The sequence below is a fragment of the Vanellus vanellus genome, assembly GCF_965231255.1.
Source record: "Vanellus vanellus genome assembly, chromosome: Z".
NCBI classification, from domain to species: domain Eukaryota; kingdom Metazoa; phylum Chordata; class Aves; order Charadriiformes; family Charadriidae; genus Vanellus; species Vanellus vanellus.
In genome coordinates this window covers 87,414,422-87,429,093 of record NC_138908.1, presented here as the reverse complement: position 1 = coordinate 87,429,093, position 14,672 = coordinate 87,414,422, and the positions used below count along the sequence as shown (strand labels likewise).

Below are 14,672 nucleotides of genomic sequence, written 5' to 3'. Positions count from 1 at the left end.
TTCAGTCTTCGCCAAAAATCGCTGTCCGGGAGCGGTGGGACATACATCACCAAGCAAAATGTATACAGAAGTATTTCTGCAAATCGCTTATTCCGCCCAAAACTTTCACCGGAACGAAGTGGGGAAATTCTACGTACCGTATAGAGGTGGACATAATAGGGTAGAGGTGGTACTTGCGGACGTGGTTTCGAAGTGGTTTTGTCAGGGTAGGTTAATGGTTGGACTTGATGATCTTAAAGGTCCCTTCCAACCTCAATGATTCTATGATTCTACGATTCTACAATGGGGGCTGTTGTCTACATCATCCCTATATATAGTCTATATTCATAGAATCATAGAATGGTTTAGGTTGGAAAGGACCTTGAAGATAGAAGCTTCCAGCTGCGGCAGATGGAGATGATGGGCGCAGACCATCTCATCATCAGCGCTCTAGAAGAGGCAGGCTGCATCTATAACAAGAAGCCACCTCCGACTTGAACATCTACGAAGCTCAAAACAATGCAGGAGCCACTCATATGAGAAGGAACATCCAACGAAATGACAGCGCCGAGTCGTACAAATGCTACTTTCCCCAGACTATTTTAAGCAGCGCTGGTGAGACAGCTCCTCCGCTGGACTCTGTCTAGTCACGTCTACGTTCAATAAAGAAATCCCCAAAGTGCAGCACTCCGTAGCATCCTCGGTACATGCTGCTATTTAAGGATTTAAGCCAGTCACAGCCAAGTCGTTTGTCAGCGCGAGGAAGAAAATAGTATTTTAAATACAGGCTACCAACGAGCAAAAGTACCAACAGCTAAAGAGGAGGGTCCCACCGGCAGCAAAGTCCCACGTTAATATCGTCCTTCATGAAGGCTCTGTGGGTCATAAAAAGGGGGGAAAAAAACCCAAAAAAACGCACGCAAAAAAAAGGTGGTGAGCATCCTTGGCTGCGGAACCCGAGCCCAATCTCAGCTCTGCCTCTTTTTTCCTCTCTCCGGATGAGCAGCTTTAGAAACCAGTTGGTTTCTCTAGTGCAGGGACTGGTCTTTATTTGTTTCCGTACTGCCCCCGACAACGGAAAGTTGATCTGTAACAGTACCGGCAGCAGCAAAGAGCACATGAAACATCTCATCTCCCTTAATACGGAGGAGATGCCACTGCTCGCAGTCCCCGCATTTCGAAAAATAGCAGACAGAAAACCGTCTCCGTGATGCACACGGTATTGCAAGGCAAAAGAAAAGCAGGATATTTTTGGATGTTTCTGAATTAGCCGGATCTGGCGAACGCCGCTACCTCCCAGAAAAGCCCGTTCTCGCTGGAGAATATTTGCTGTTGTTTGTGAGCGGCAGAACTGCTCACAGCCCCGGTTTCCCAAACCTCATTCCTCCTTCTCCCCTTCTCCCTGAAGGCTCATCGTGACATTTAGCCATTGCAACCTTAAACCTTTCCTTCTCATTACTGACTCCACCACATATTATTCCCTTCCAAGACCAACTTCTCTTCATTTTGTTTTTCCTATTTGTTTGTCTTTCTATTATTTTGATTATCTTTCTGATGAACGCTTGTCATATTCCCATATTTTGTTGCGTGCAGGAACTTAATTGACACACTCCTTGTCTTTCCTTCCAGATCTTCCAGCAAAACGAGAAATAAATCCAGACCTGACCCAGCGTCAAACTCCATCCCTTCCACAGCAACACCGTGTTGTCTTTATTCCTTGCTCGCTGCTCAGGCAAGGAGACGTTCTGCATTACCGAATCAGAGACCCTGATTGAATATCTCGGGTTGCATAAAAAGCCGGGAGCTTCCCCCGGCAAACCCAGCGCCTGCGAGATTACAATTACTTCCTCCAGGTTTATATCTTGATCGAATAAAGAAAATTGGATGCACCTGGTAAAATTTGTTTCCTGTTTATTATTCACAGCTTAATTATACCATTAGAAATTAGCGCAGAACTCTACCTCTAACTCTACCTAGCGTTAGCTGTGCAATAAGCACTGAAGACAGCCAGATGCATCCCGGGATAACTCGGCCCCTTCGTCTCGCCACGGGGCAACTCAGCGGTGGAAGAAGCCTCGAATATACCAGAGGAGCCTTGCTGCCTGCTGTGGACCAGGAGTCTAAAGGTAGGTGAGAAGAACCTCACTGCTGGAGACATACTGATGGGAAGAAGGTTCATGTAACAAGATACTAAAATTTGTTGTGGTTTTTTTTTGGGTTGGGCTTTTGTTGTTTTGGGTTTTTTTTATAGAATCATAGAATAGTTTGGGTTGGAAGGGACCTTCAAAAGCCATCTAAGACCAACCCCCCCTGCAACGAGCAGGGACATCTTCCAATAAGACCAGCTTGCTCCAAGCCCCGTCCAATCTGACCTGGAACATTTCCAGGGATGGGGCATCCACCACCTCTCTGGGCAACCTGCGCCAGGGGGTTACCACCCTCACAGCCAAGAATTTCTTCCTAATATCTCATCTCAATCTCCCCTCTTCCAGTTTAAAACCATTCCCCCTTGTCCTATCGCTCCACCTTCTGGTCAAGAGTCCCTCCCCAGCTCTCCTGGAGTCCCTTTAGGCACTGGAAGGGGCTCTAAGGTCTCCCCAGAGCCTTCTCTTCTCCAGGCTGAACCCCCCCAACTCTCCCAGCCTGTCCTCCCAGCAGAAGGGCTCCAGCCCTCCCAGCATCTCCGGGGCCTCCTCTGGCCCTGCTCCAACAGGTCCATGTCCTTCTGCTGTTGGGACCCAGGTAAGCCAGCCGTGCTGGCGCTGGCACAAATTCGAGCCACCAAACCTTCCCACGGACGTTTTGTTGCAGCCCACACCTTTCCCTAGCAGGTTTCGGGGCTGACACTTACACCAAAAAATGTTTTCATGGAATCATAGAATGGTTTAAGGTGGAAGGGACCTTAAAGACCATCTCGTTCCAACCCTCCTGCCACGGGCAGGGACACCTCCCACCGGCCCAGGTTGCTCAAAGCCAGGGAAACTCCTGAGTAATCCTTGCAGGGGAAAAGGAGGAGGAGGAAGGAAATGGCCCAATACTTCTTCCAAACAGATGAAGACGGATTGGATAATTTGAAGGGAATTCACTACACCAAAAAGTTGGGTTTCCAATAAGGGACTCGGTCCCAAGCAGGGTCACAGCCAGGACGCCGTTCACCTCCGGTAAATCCATGTGTGTGGCTCCGAGCGATGGGCTCCGCTCATGCTCCCGTAAATACCCCCCCAGCCCATTCCTCCTCCCCCTGCTCCGAGTTCTCCTGCAAGCACCGGGATGGCTACCGACGTCCGAAAAACATCATAGGCTGTGTCCCGTGTCAATCTGAACTTCAATCTTCAATTTTTACTTTTTTTTTTTCTCTAAAAAAAAAAAAAGCATTCATATTATAATTATGGATATAAATTATATTTAAATCAAGTACTCAGGAAGCATGAAATAAGACTGTCTGCCAATTGCTGGCATTAAATGCGTTTTGATAAATTCATGAGCGCGATAGCTCAAAGCGCTTCTGAAATGGCAGGCAGCTCGGCCAAATACTATCCGAGCTGTATTTTAAACTGAAAATTAAGCATTAAAGATACAGCAGGTTCCTCGATCTGACGAATGGTGTCTGGGGCGCGCAGCTCCTGCAGCTGGAGGTGTCGCACTAAATCCCTTCGATTAGGGCGCGCTCCTCAGACTATAGATTACATCCCAGAGCTTCGTGGAAAAATTCTGCCGACAGAAGCGCAGGAACTAATAGTACGGGCTTTTTTTTTGGGGTTGTTTTTTTTTTTTTTTTGGTGCAACTACATACCGTATCGTACGCTATACAGCAAGGATTGGCGCGGAAAAAAAAAAAAAATAAGCTGCTCAAGCACGCACAGTCTCAAGTGGAAGGCGGACTTAAAAAACGATCCTGGCATTTTTCCAAGAGGAAAAGAAAGGCAGACCAATCTTCAGGACTTTTCTCCCATTTTTGATGTTTGCTCCTCTTTCAAACCAGCTTTCAGAAAAGCAGCGCGGCAATCGCTGCCCTTCGAAAGCATCCCGGCTCCTTGCCCGGGGGCTGCCCGCCGGGTTTGGGTACCAACGGGAAAATAAACTGCCAGAAGACGCACGGACCGAGATAGGAAGAGGACACGAAGCAAAGACCAACGGGATGTGGCTGTGACAAGGAAGGTGCTCCTCGTTACGCTTTTGTCCGGTGGCAAAAGCAGCGGGCGGGAGCGGGGAAAGGCGACCAGATCCTGTCCCCCCCGACAGCGGTGGTCCCCGAGCGATGAGGCTGCTAAATCTCCATTTCAGCTGGAGGATGGGGCGCAATCCAAAAAGCATAGCGGAGCTGCTCTAAAACCTAAAACCTTAGATTTAGGTTAGGTATTAGGAAGAAATTCTTCCCTGCGCGGGCGGTGAGCCCCTGGCGCAGGGTGCCCCGAAAACCTGTGGCTGCCCCATCCCTGGAGGGGTTCAAGGCCGGGTTGGACGGGGCTGGGAGCAACCTGGGCTGGGGGGAGGTGTCCCTGCCCAGGGTGGTGGGGGTTGGAACTGGATGATCTTCAAGGTCCCTTCCAACCCAAACCATTCCATGATTCTATATCCTACAGGGATTTTCTCTTCTTCTACACCTGCTCCAAAAACCAGAGGAAGGCTGAGAAGGTTGCAGCCAACTGACTTCTCTGTAGAACAGACTTCTGCTTAAATAAAGAGAAAAATAAATACCATCTTCTTCCCGATTCCTGAAACAAGGGCACCTAAGCACAAGCCTGTTTTCTGGAATCGTCTCGGGCAAACCTTCTCGTTAGCAATGATTTTTTGTTCGCAGACAGGTGAAGTGTTTGACACACTTGCCGAGGCTAATTTTCAGACTCATGAATAACAATCTTTCCCTTTCTCACTTACGGTGACATTTAAAACCAAAGTGGAGTACAGGGCCGCAGTTCTACACTTCAGAGTGTGAATTAAATCTACATACATTATGCAAAATATTCATTTTTCACTTGTTTTCCTTTTGTTTTTATAATTATAAGTGTGAAGTAATTTATTCTGCCAAGATCCAGCCTGTATTACAAGGGAAAACTGAATTTGCTGGGTAGACATAAGTAGCACTTGAAAAAATATTGCAGAGGTGTCAAACGTAAAATCACAGTGCTCTCGCGGATGGATCCCACGAAAGATACAGCCCCAGAATAGCGCAGATTATAACGGGGCTGAGGTTCACCAGGTCCTTCACTTGGGGTTCCCCACATCCCCGGCCCCCTCCACGGGCTCTGTTTTACGGGTTCCCAATAGCCCTCTTATCATAGGATCACAGAATGGTTTGGGTTGGAATGGACCTTAAGGATCATCTCGTTTTGACCCCCTGCCCTGGGCAGGGCCACCTCCCCCCAGCCCAGGTTGCTCCCAGCCCCGTCCAACCTGGCCTTGAACACCTCCAGGGATGGGGCAGCCACAGCTTCTCGGGGCAACCTGCGCCAGGGGCTCACCGCCCTCACAGGAAAGAATTTCTTCCTAATATCTCCTCTAAATCTTCCCTCTTCCAGTTTGAAGCCATTCCCCCTCATCCTATCGTTCCATGCCCTTGGAAAAACTTCTCCGGCTTTTTGTAGGCCCCCTGCAGATATCTTCCAGCGCCCTCCGTCGTGGTGCCTATTTATTTCCGAATTCAACTTAGGGCAGATTAGCTCAGCCTTTTTAAAATGAAAGCGCTGCTCCTCCTGACCCCCGCAGCCTCATCGCCCGGCTGAAGACCCTTTCAGACCACGCTTTCTCCACCGCGGCTCCTCCAGAGGTCAAGAAGACCTGAGAGGTGGGGGACACCTGCAGAGCACGGGGTAATTCAGGGTGGCAGCAACTCCACCGGGAGCGGGTGGAGGCGAGACACGAGCACGGCTTCCACGGGGGATGTCACCAACCCACGCGTGACCCAGGGCCACCTGCAGAAGTGCTTTATGCTGTAGACGCGTTAAACGCAAGAGCTTCTCCCAGCGCGCGGGACCCGGATTTGCTCCAGGATCTGTACAGCTTCTACTCGCGCTGCCCAAAAATTCATCTTTTTAAGTTGATCGGATGTCGCGTTCCGAAGCAACCGGGTTACGAGACAGATAGAAAATTGCCATTCTCAAACTCATACAACTTTGCAGCTGTTTTGAGCAGAAAAGCAAGGGAGAGTCACCCACTTTGTAATAAAATTAAATAAATATTTGTAAATATAAAGGAACAAATCTCAGTCGCCCTGGTTCGCCATTGAATCGATTGGGGTTTGTTTTTTTTTCCGCTCTAGCAGCAATCTACAGCACGGAATGGAAAAACACGGAATTTTTTAGGTGACTTGAGGTGCCTCTGCCGGTGGTTACCCGATGTGTCGGGCGCTCGTTCCGAACGTGCTCGTTAGGCACAGGTCACCTGCTCCGCTTCTGGAAAAGCCCAACGAGTTGAAGCCCACAGCAACGTATTTCCTGCCTGCTCCCTGATTTTATACTCTCATGTCGAAGTAAACATATTTTTTTTCCCATGAAAATAACCTAAAATCAGTCATCCAAACCAAAGCCGGGGCCACCCAAAGCCCCACGCCTCGCGTTAATCAGCGTGAATGAAAAAGCAGCTGTCTGATTTTTTTTTTATCAGAAGGAAAACTAACTGTTTCGTGTCACTTTCAAAGCTCAGCTGACGCCTCTTGTGTCAGTTTTAAATAAAAAATTGGTATGGAAAAAGCCCCTCCGGCTGTGGGGCTCAGTCAGGAGCTGCCACATCCCCGAAGCTGCCTCTTCTCTGGCTTCTGCTTGACGAACTCTCACCGACCCCGCGGAAAGAATTTTCCCTTTTTTTTTTTTTTATGGGTTTTACCCTTTTCTAGCCCAAACGACTCCAAGGAAGTTATTCCTGTTTTAGCCAGGCGTGAGGATGGGGCTCAGCGACCTCAAGAAGAGCCAGACGCGCGGGAAGTATTGCCGTCTCGGAGCCAACGGAGCGCTTGCGAACACCAAATAAAACTCAATTTCTCGCTCGGAGCTCGCGAGGCGCAGGAGCGCGGGGAAGGACGACGGTGCAGCCGCTGGGACGAGCGGAGACGGAAGCCCTGGCACATTTGCTACCCCCGTGTTTAAAGCACGAGGGAAAAAAATCAGGCAGCCGGCTCTTCAAACGCCGCCGGGATCGTCATAGAATCATAGAATGGTTTAGGTTGGAAAGGACCTTGAAGATCCTCCAGTTCCGACCCCCCCCTGCCATGGGCAGGGACACCTCCCACTAAAATAAATAGAGAATAAAAGAGCTCCTGCTGGAAAGCTGAAAGGATACACCTTGTGCCTAAGTGAAAGTGAAAATAAAGCGAAAAATAAGACTATCCCTATCATTAGGCATAGGAAGAACGAACCGAACAATTATCTTTGGAGATGAACACCGGCTCAGAGGGTACCACTGCCTCAGGTTCCCGCACAATACCTTCCTCGCGTCATCGCCGCCTCTTCCAAAAGACAGAAGCAAAAGTCTCACGATTGCAACCCACAGACGCCACCTGCCCGCCCCGGCGCCCTTCCCTCCGTCCCCACTCACCATCCGAAAGCGTGGTGACCGTCACCTCCTCGGTGGAGACGCCGGGGCCGTAGCGGTTGTAGGCGAGGAAGCGCAGGGTGTACTCGGTGAACTTCTTCAACCCCTCCAGCCGGTAGGAGAGCCCCTCCACCTCCACGTTCTAGCACACAGGGATGAAAAACCAAGGGGATACGTGACCGCCAGCCCCACGGCCGTGCCCAGGGATGAGCGGATCAGGAGGTGAGCTTCTCACTCTCGGAGAAGTCGAGCTAAACCCTTATTTAAGTTGGTATAAAAGGTAATTTGTACCGGAATGGTTTATTATGACTCAGGTCTCGGCACTCATCCGCAGCCCCGCTCGCGCCTTCAGGACGGAGGGGATTTCAATGCCTCTGAGTTGTGTCTAGTTACGTAGGGCGCAGGAAAAAAGGTGGTTTTATTTATTTTTTTATTTATTTATTTATTTATTGGTTAAGCCACTCCACAGGCACAGAAGAAAATAAAGGCAAAGAGTCAAAAGGCAGAATTTTGGAGAAAAATAAGACGAAAAATAAAGCAAGCACAGAAAAAACGGGGATGGTACAAAAGTTCCCGTAAGACCAGTGAGGCCACCAGACTGCCTGGGATTATCACGTGCTACCATCAGGTCTGACTAAAAGGATCTCCGCTTTCTTCCCTGCCCTATTCTTTCTTAAAAAAAAAACAAACAAAAAAAAAAACCAAAAAACATTCAGGCCATACTCTCTACCCGCCGAGCTCCTCTCCACTGCTACTGCCGCGCTCCCATCCGATATCGGCTACCAAATGGCCAGTGGGAAGCATCTGAGCGGTTTACAGGCTGCAGAAGGCAACGCCGCTCCTACTTGGAAGGAGGTATAAGGAGCAACCGAAAATGGACATTCTGTAGGCACTAACATCCATTAACGCGCTGACGGTTTAAAGGGGGAGCGTCAAGGCTCTTTAAACGCTCTTCGGCATTATTCTGAAATTTCAGGGTAAAGCTGAGGAATGTTTAATATATACCAGGCTGCCTCTTTCTACCTCCCCAACCCCTTTTATACCGGTGAAAATTTATTTCCCTTGATTTTCTCTTTCGTCGCCGCTCTGCGCAACGTTCACCCAACCCGGAGGATTCATCTGTAAAACCTCTCACTTTTTGAGCCTTCATCGAACGTTAAAAACCTGAAGATGCCTACGCCAAATCCCTCTCTTTTTCAGCGAAGGAGCAGAGCCGCCCCGCTCACCTGCTCTCTTCCAGTGGCCGTCTCCGTGCAGAAGAGCCTGTAGCCTTGAACGGGGCCGTTTGCATAGGCGGGGGGATCCCAGGAGACGAGAATCGAGGTAGGTGAGGTAGACACAGCCCGCAGGTTTTCCACCGGCCCGGGAACTTGCACTGCACGGAAAGGAAAGGACGGCGTGAAAATCCCAGTTCCCCCATCGCTGCGCCCACGTCCCTGACAAGGTGGCACGACCCGGCCCTGCGCACACCTCCGAGGGATGCCCGCGACGGCACTGCTTCGGCACCGTACACCTCGGGAACTCCCGATAAAATACAAAAGGCATGATAAACCCCTGGAAAATACACCGCGGAAAGACTACTGCAGATTTAGCCCCATGAATACGTGAAATACTTGAAAGGGTTGTTCCATCAACGCTACACCTCTGTGGTTTTGGCTCAGGGGATGGACTTCATCTTTAAGGTTGGACCAGATGATCCTTGAGGTCCCTTCCAACCTGGTGTTCTACGATTCCATGAGCCTTAAAATTAAATTTCTGGGAAATAAGGAGCGCAAATACCTAACGCACGCAATAGATGCATTCACCTTGCGGTCATAGGAAATCGGGAGACACGCAAACCTGACCATCCAAGACCAGTTCAAGCTAAGGACTGTCATTAGAGGAGCCATTCGAGAAACCCGCAGGCAAAAGCCAACACACCACCCGACACAACTAAAATAATCGCATAAACGCACCAATTGTGAGTTTAAAGCTGCTGTCCGGTGAGGCACCGCTTAGTTGTGCGTGTTTCTGTCCCAGCTCCGTACGTACCAGCTTGACGCTATTAAATCATAAATGGATTTGGCGCACCGCGGCAGGCTGTGGTTTCTCATAGGCAGCAGTTAGCCTTCCAAATCCCTCTGTTACCTTCTACCTCCCGCATTTGCACACATTGTGCACGCGTACCTGTTTATGCTAGTTGTTTAAACACCTCTATGCATTACTCGGTCTGTTTTAGCTGCCCGAGGGATCCCATGTGATGGCCGATGTGAAGAATTATGGGTGGTCCTTGACGTGCTCTAAGGAATGATGGAACCCACAAAGGCTGGGCTGTAGGCTGGCATCCCCCCGGCGTAGCAGCGTCTCCTGCAAAGCCACCAAAACCTGGTAGCACTGAGCAATGGGATGGAGTTGGCCAGAAGAAATCATAGAATCATAGAATAGTTTAGGTTGGAAGGGACCTTGAAGATCATCGAGTTCCAACGCCATGGGCAGGGACACCTCCCACCAGACCAGGTTGCCCAAGGCCACCTCCAGCCTGGCCTTGAACACCTCCAGGGATGGGGCCTCAACAACTTCTCTGGGCAATCTGTCCCAGTGCCTCTCCACCCTCAAAGTGAAAACCTTCTTCCTAATGTTCAATCTGAACCCGCCCTCTTCCAGTTTAAAGCCATTCCCCCTCATCCTATCACTACATGCCCTACTAAAAAGTCCTTCCCCAGCTCTCCAGTAGGCCCCCTTTAGGGACTGGAAGGCCGCAATAAGATCTCCCCGGAGCCTTCTCTTCTCCAGGCTGAACCCCCCCAACTCTTTCAGCCTCTCCTCATGGGAGAGGTGCTCCAGCCCTCAAATCATCCTCGTGGCCCTCCTCTGGACACGCTCCAGCAGGTCCATGTCCTTCTTCTGTTGGGGATACCAGAGCTGGATGTGGTACTCCAGGTGGGGTCTCACAAGAGCGGAGTAGAGGGGCAGAATCCCCCCCCTCGCCCTGCTGGCCACACTTCTTCTGATGCAGCCCAGGGTACAGGTGGCCCTCTGGGCTGCGATCACACATTGCCGGCTCACGTTGAGCGTCTCGTCAATCAGCACCCCCAGGTCCTTCTCCTCAGGGCTGCTCTCCAGCCATTCCCCGCCCAGCCTGGATTTGCGCTTGGGATTGCCCCCACCCAGATGGAGGACCTTGCACTTGGCCTGGTTGAACGTCATGAGGTTGGCTTGGGCCCACCTCTCCAGCCTGTCCGGGTCCCTCTGGATGGCATCCCTCCCCTCCAGCGTGTCTATATAAACCAAATATTGACGATAAAAGCATTAAAATACCCCATCCTTCAAACTCTTATGCGGTTCGTTTCGTTCCGAAAACACAGAGGTTCGCAATAGGGTTTAGCCTTCAAGTAAAGATCATTTGAAATGCAAAATTTGGATTGCCTTGACACCGGGATGGCGCTGGCGGGGGCAGACGCACACGACCCCCCCCCCCCCTTAAATGACAACACAAACCAATCCCTTGTAATTAAGGAAACCATACTGGCTCACCTTTTTGTTATACAGACTGCATCTTAAAACGCTCCAATTTTACCCTGAACGCAAATAATCACACATCAACTACACGACGCTTTTGGATGTCAGCTTAAACCGCTTATTAAAAGAAAAGAGCTAAAAAAGCTTAATAAACTCCTATAACCACCAGCAGTACCAGCCACAACTGATGTTTGGAGAAGAGACTATCTATAGCTTAGCTGTGCCTTCATCCTGACCTCGAGCGAAATTGGAAGGAAAAAAAAAAGAAAAAAAATAAAATAAAATAAAAAAAAAAGAATTACAATTGCGGCAAAAACGTAAAGGTCAAGCAGAAGGTTATTTCTGAAAAATCTTCAGCACCAAACAGTACCTTTTTACTTTCAACGGGGAGCGCGCCGTGGCATAAAACAAACTGGCAAGCTGTTGTGCGACCGCTAACAGAATTACAGCTCCTAGAACGGGCTTTCCGCAAACTTACAGCCCCTTTTCCAGGCAGTTTCGCGCCAACGGCTCTCTTCTGGAAATCCGTAAGCGCGCGGCGATGCCGAGGAGCCCCTGACCCTGCGGCTCCCTGGATCCATCCCGCTCCCCCAAAATAGGGATGGCAGAGCTGGGCAGAGTAAAAAGGCGCCCAGACACGGCATCGGCAAAACGCAGCCACCCTTCGATGACAATTTGGGGTTTAGAGGCAGCGTAGATACCTTTACAATATTTTTATTTCCTTGGCCCAGCTTTCCTTTTCATTTTATCTATCGCAATATTTCTGACAGGCGCTCTAATTGTGCTTAAGGTCTCCGCAGTTGCAGCGCGCACAAAGCGTTTAATAATCTCGCCTCATCCCTTCTGTCGAATAATAATCTCGTGAAAATCGGCATTGAGTTTTAAACCTTTTCCTGAATCCTTCGCTTTCTAAATAGCAGAGAGGCCTTTAGAACCGCTTTGCATGCCATTAAAACAAGACTTTAAATCGTGTTTCTTCTGAAGTCAGTGGTTTACAACTAACAGCATCCTTTCCCGACGAAAAAAGGAGAAAGGAGAGAGGGTGGGCAGAAGACTGATGGTGGTTTTTTTTTTTCCCCACTATGGGCTCCACATAATGCTTCAAGGTATTCCAAAACTCACCGTTCCTCTGAGAATGCCCTTCCGCTCCCACAAAAGATTGGTTCAGCGCCTCAGATTGTTTCGTAAATATAAGCCACAACGACACCTTGCAAAGAGTTTGCTGCTGCTCTCACAACTGCCAGTTATTTGGGGGAATTCTTTGGGGGAATTACTCCTATTCGGCAGCCGTACAGGCAAGCAGGCCCAATTCGAGCTGGCCTCAGCAAAGAGGGCCGTCCTCTACGTAAATGCTATGTCTTGCTTCTAATCTTCCAGAAGTTCTCAAGTCTTACAGACTACAAGCTATTTTTTGGAGGTAACCTCCTGCCAGCAGTTGGTAGACCCAAAGAGGTCACGTGCAGTTGGCAATAGGTGAAGAGCCTCCAGAGAACGTCCATAACTCATTCCCTCCCCCCGTTGTACAATGCTGCACGTCCATGTCTTGTCCCAGCTGGAGACGTACCACATGCACGGGGCAAGCTGGGAGCCTCTGACAGGAGAAACGATGCTCAGATTCATACCTCTGGGGCGTGATGGCACAAGTTGAGTCAACGCAGCTTGACTTTGGGGTCAGCAGACCTGGAAGAGCTCAGCAGGACGGCTTCAGAGCTTGAGGTGGGCACTAGCTGCTGGGAAGACCTGACCAATGGTAGGGTAAGAGGGTTTTAAGACCTCTAGTAACCCTGCAAGTTTGATTTATTGTAGGAGCAGAAAGGGATGGTAGCTCTGTAGGCCAGTGAAAGCATTTCCTTATTGAGAGACACTGGTATTGACCTGGAGTACCACATCCAGCTCTGGAGCCGCCAACAGAGGAAAAACATGGACCTGTTGGAGCGGGGCCAGAGGAGGCCACAAAAATTCTGGGAGGGCTGGAGCCCCTCTGCCGGGAGGACAGGCTGGGAGAGGTGGGGGGGTTCAGCCTGGAGAAGAGAAGGCTCCGGGGAGACCTTAGAGCCCCTTCCAGGGCCTAAAGGGACTCCAGGAGAGCTGGGGAGGGACTTTTTCCAAGGGCATGGAGTGATAGGACGAGAGGGAATGGTTTCAAACTGGAAGAGGGGAGATTTAGATGAGACATTGGGAAGAAATTTTTCTCTGTGAGGGCGGTGAGCCCCTGGCGCAGGTTGCCCCGAGAAGCTGTGGCTGCCCCATGCCTGGAGGTGTTCAAGGCCAGGTTGGACGGGGCTTGGAGCAACCTGGGCTGGGGGGAGGTGTCCCTGCCCAGGGCAGGGGCTGGAACTGGATGGTCTTTAGGGTTCCTTCCAACCTAAACCATTTTATGATTCTAATTTCTACTCTCATGAGCCTTCACTGTTCTTCCACAGAGATTTCCTCTTTGCTATTGTTCAGTTAAACTTTCGATAATACCACTTAATAAGCTACAAGAAAGATACAAGCGCCTAAAATAGGAACGTAGGCAACTACGTCAAAAATTGCATGGCAACTGCCTAAACACGCTAAATCTCCTCTCTCTCTCTCTCAAACCTGCCATTGTTCTAAGTTTCTGAAGCTCTGCCTTCTGCACCCAAGGCCACCCTGCCTGTGCCGGTGGGAATGTGGCTCGCACCGAAGCCCCACTGGAGAGCAGGGAGAGGAGCACCCGCACATCGTGAGCACAGCTCTGGCAGGTAAAGAGTTCGGTGACCCCAAAACTGTTGCGTTAAGCTCTATCACAAGACACTGACCCTTCTTTCCGAGCCATTGATGGGCTCCAGCTTTGGGATCTAAGGTGCACTGATGCAGAAGTTTGCACAGCAGCCTTTGGTCAAGAGAGTCCTAAACACCACCTGGAAGCTGAATGCCCAAATATGAGGTGAAAGGATCACGGCCCTACTTCTTTCCTCTCTCCTCCTGGTCCCAGGGGTCTTGACTTTTGCTGCCTCCAGTCCAAACCAACCTCCCGCCTAATGGCCATGATGTTCCTGCACCGAGCGCGCCATTCAAGGCATTCATGCTCTGAATCCTCTCAGGTAGAAGAGAGCATTAAATCTTCCCAGGAGACAGCACGTCCCACCGAGCACATCCCACCACTGCACTTCCATAAGGAAAACAACACACCACTTAGCCCAACTCGATTTTTTTTTTTAAAAGAAATATGCCCCTTAATTCTGAGTTAGGTTCACTTGGTCTCCAGCTCTGTGGCAGGCTTACCACCTCCATCCCGAAAGCCGCTTTTTTCAAAAAAACACATTTTTCCCGGTGATTTATTCTTCTCTGTAATGAGATGCGATGATTACAACGTTCTTGTTATTACGTTTCGCTTTTTGTTTCAGCAGCTGGTTCTCTGCTGATCTGCGCCGAAAACATTTCCAACGTAAAACAGTTATGAAGCTATTGCGGTTAGATAACCGAGTGCGGGCTTTGATTGCGCCTTTTGATTTTGGGCCTCCCCCCTCCTCCTTCTTTCTCTGTAGTTAACAGCTTTAACGATATTTCATTAAAATCTGGTTCCACGCCGCACGGAAAGATGCAACTTCAGAGCGCCTGCAGGCGGTGTAATTAATAACATGGCGAAATCTGCTGCCCCGCGCCGGGCACACTCTGAAGACTTGACGGTTGTTTGGTTGGAC

At 49.8% G+C, this 14,672-nt stretch overlaps 1 protein-coding gene across 1 annotated transcript in view; it reads right to left on the bottom strand.

Moving 5' to 3' along the window:
- Positions 1-14,672, bottom strand: part of DCC (DCC netrin 1 receptor) — a gene marked incomplete at both ends in the record, with an annotated part of 609,880 nt that overhangs the window by 144,725 nt on the left and 450,483 nt on the right. Inside the window, 2 exons of the mRNA XM_082497412.1 lie at positions 7,510-7,648; positions 8,733-8,881. Coding sequence (XP_082353538.1) covers positions 7,510-7,648; positions 8,733-8,881 — 288 coding nt within the window. The remainder of the gene's footprint in view (positions 1-7,509; positions 7,649-8,732; positions 8,882-14,672) is intronic.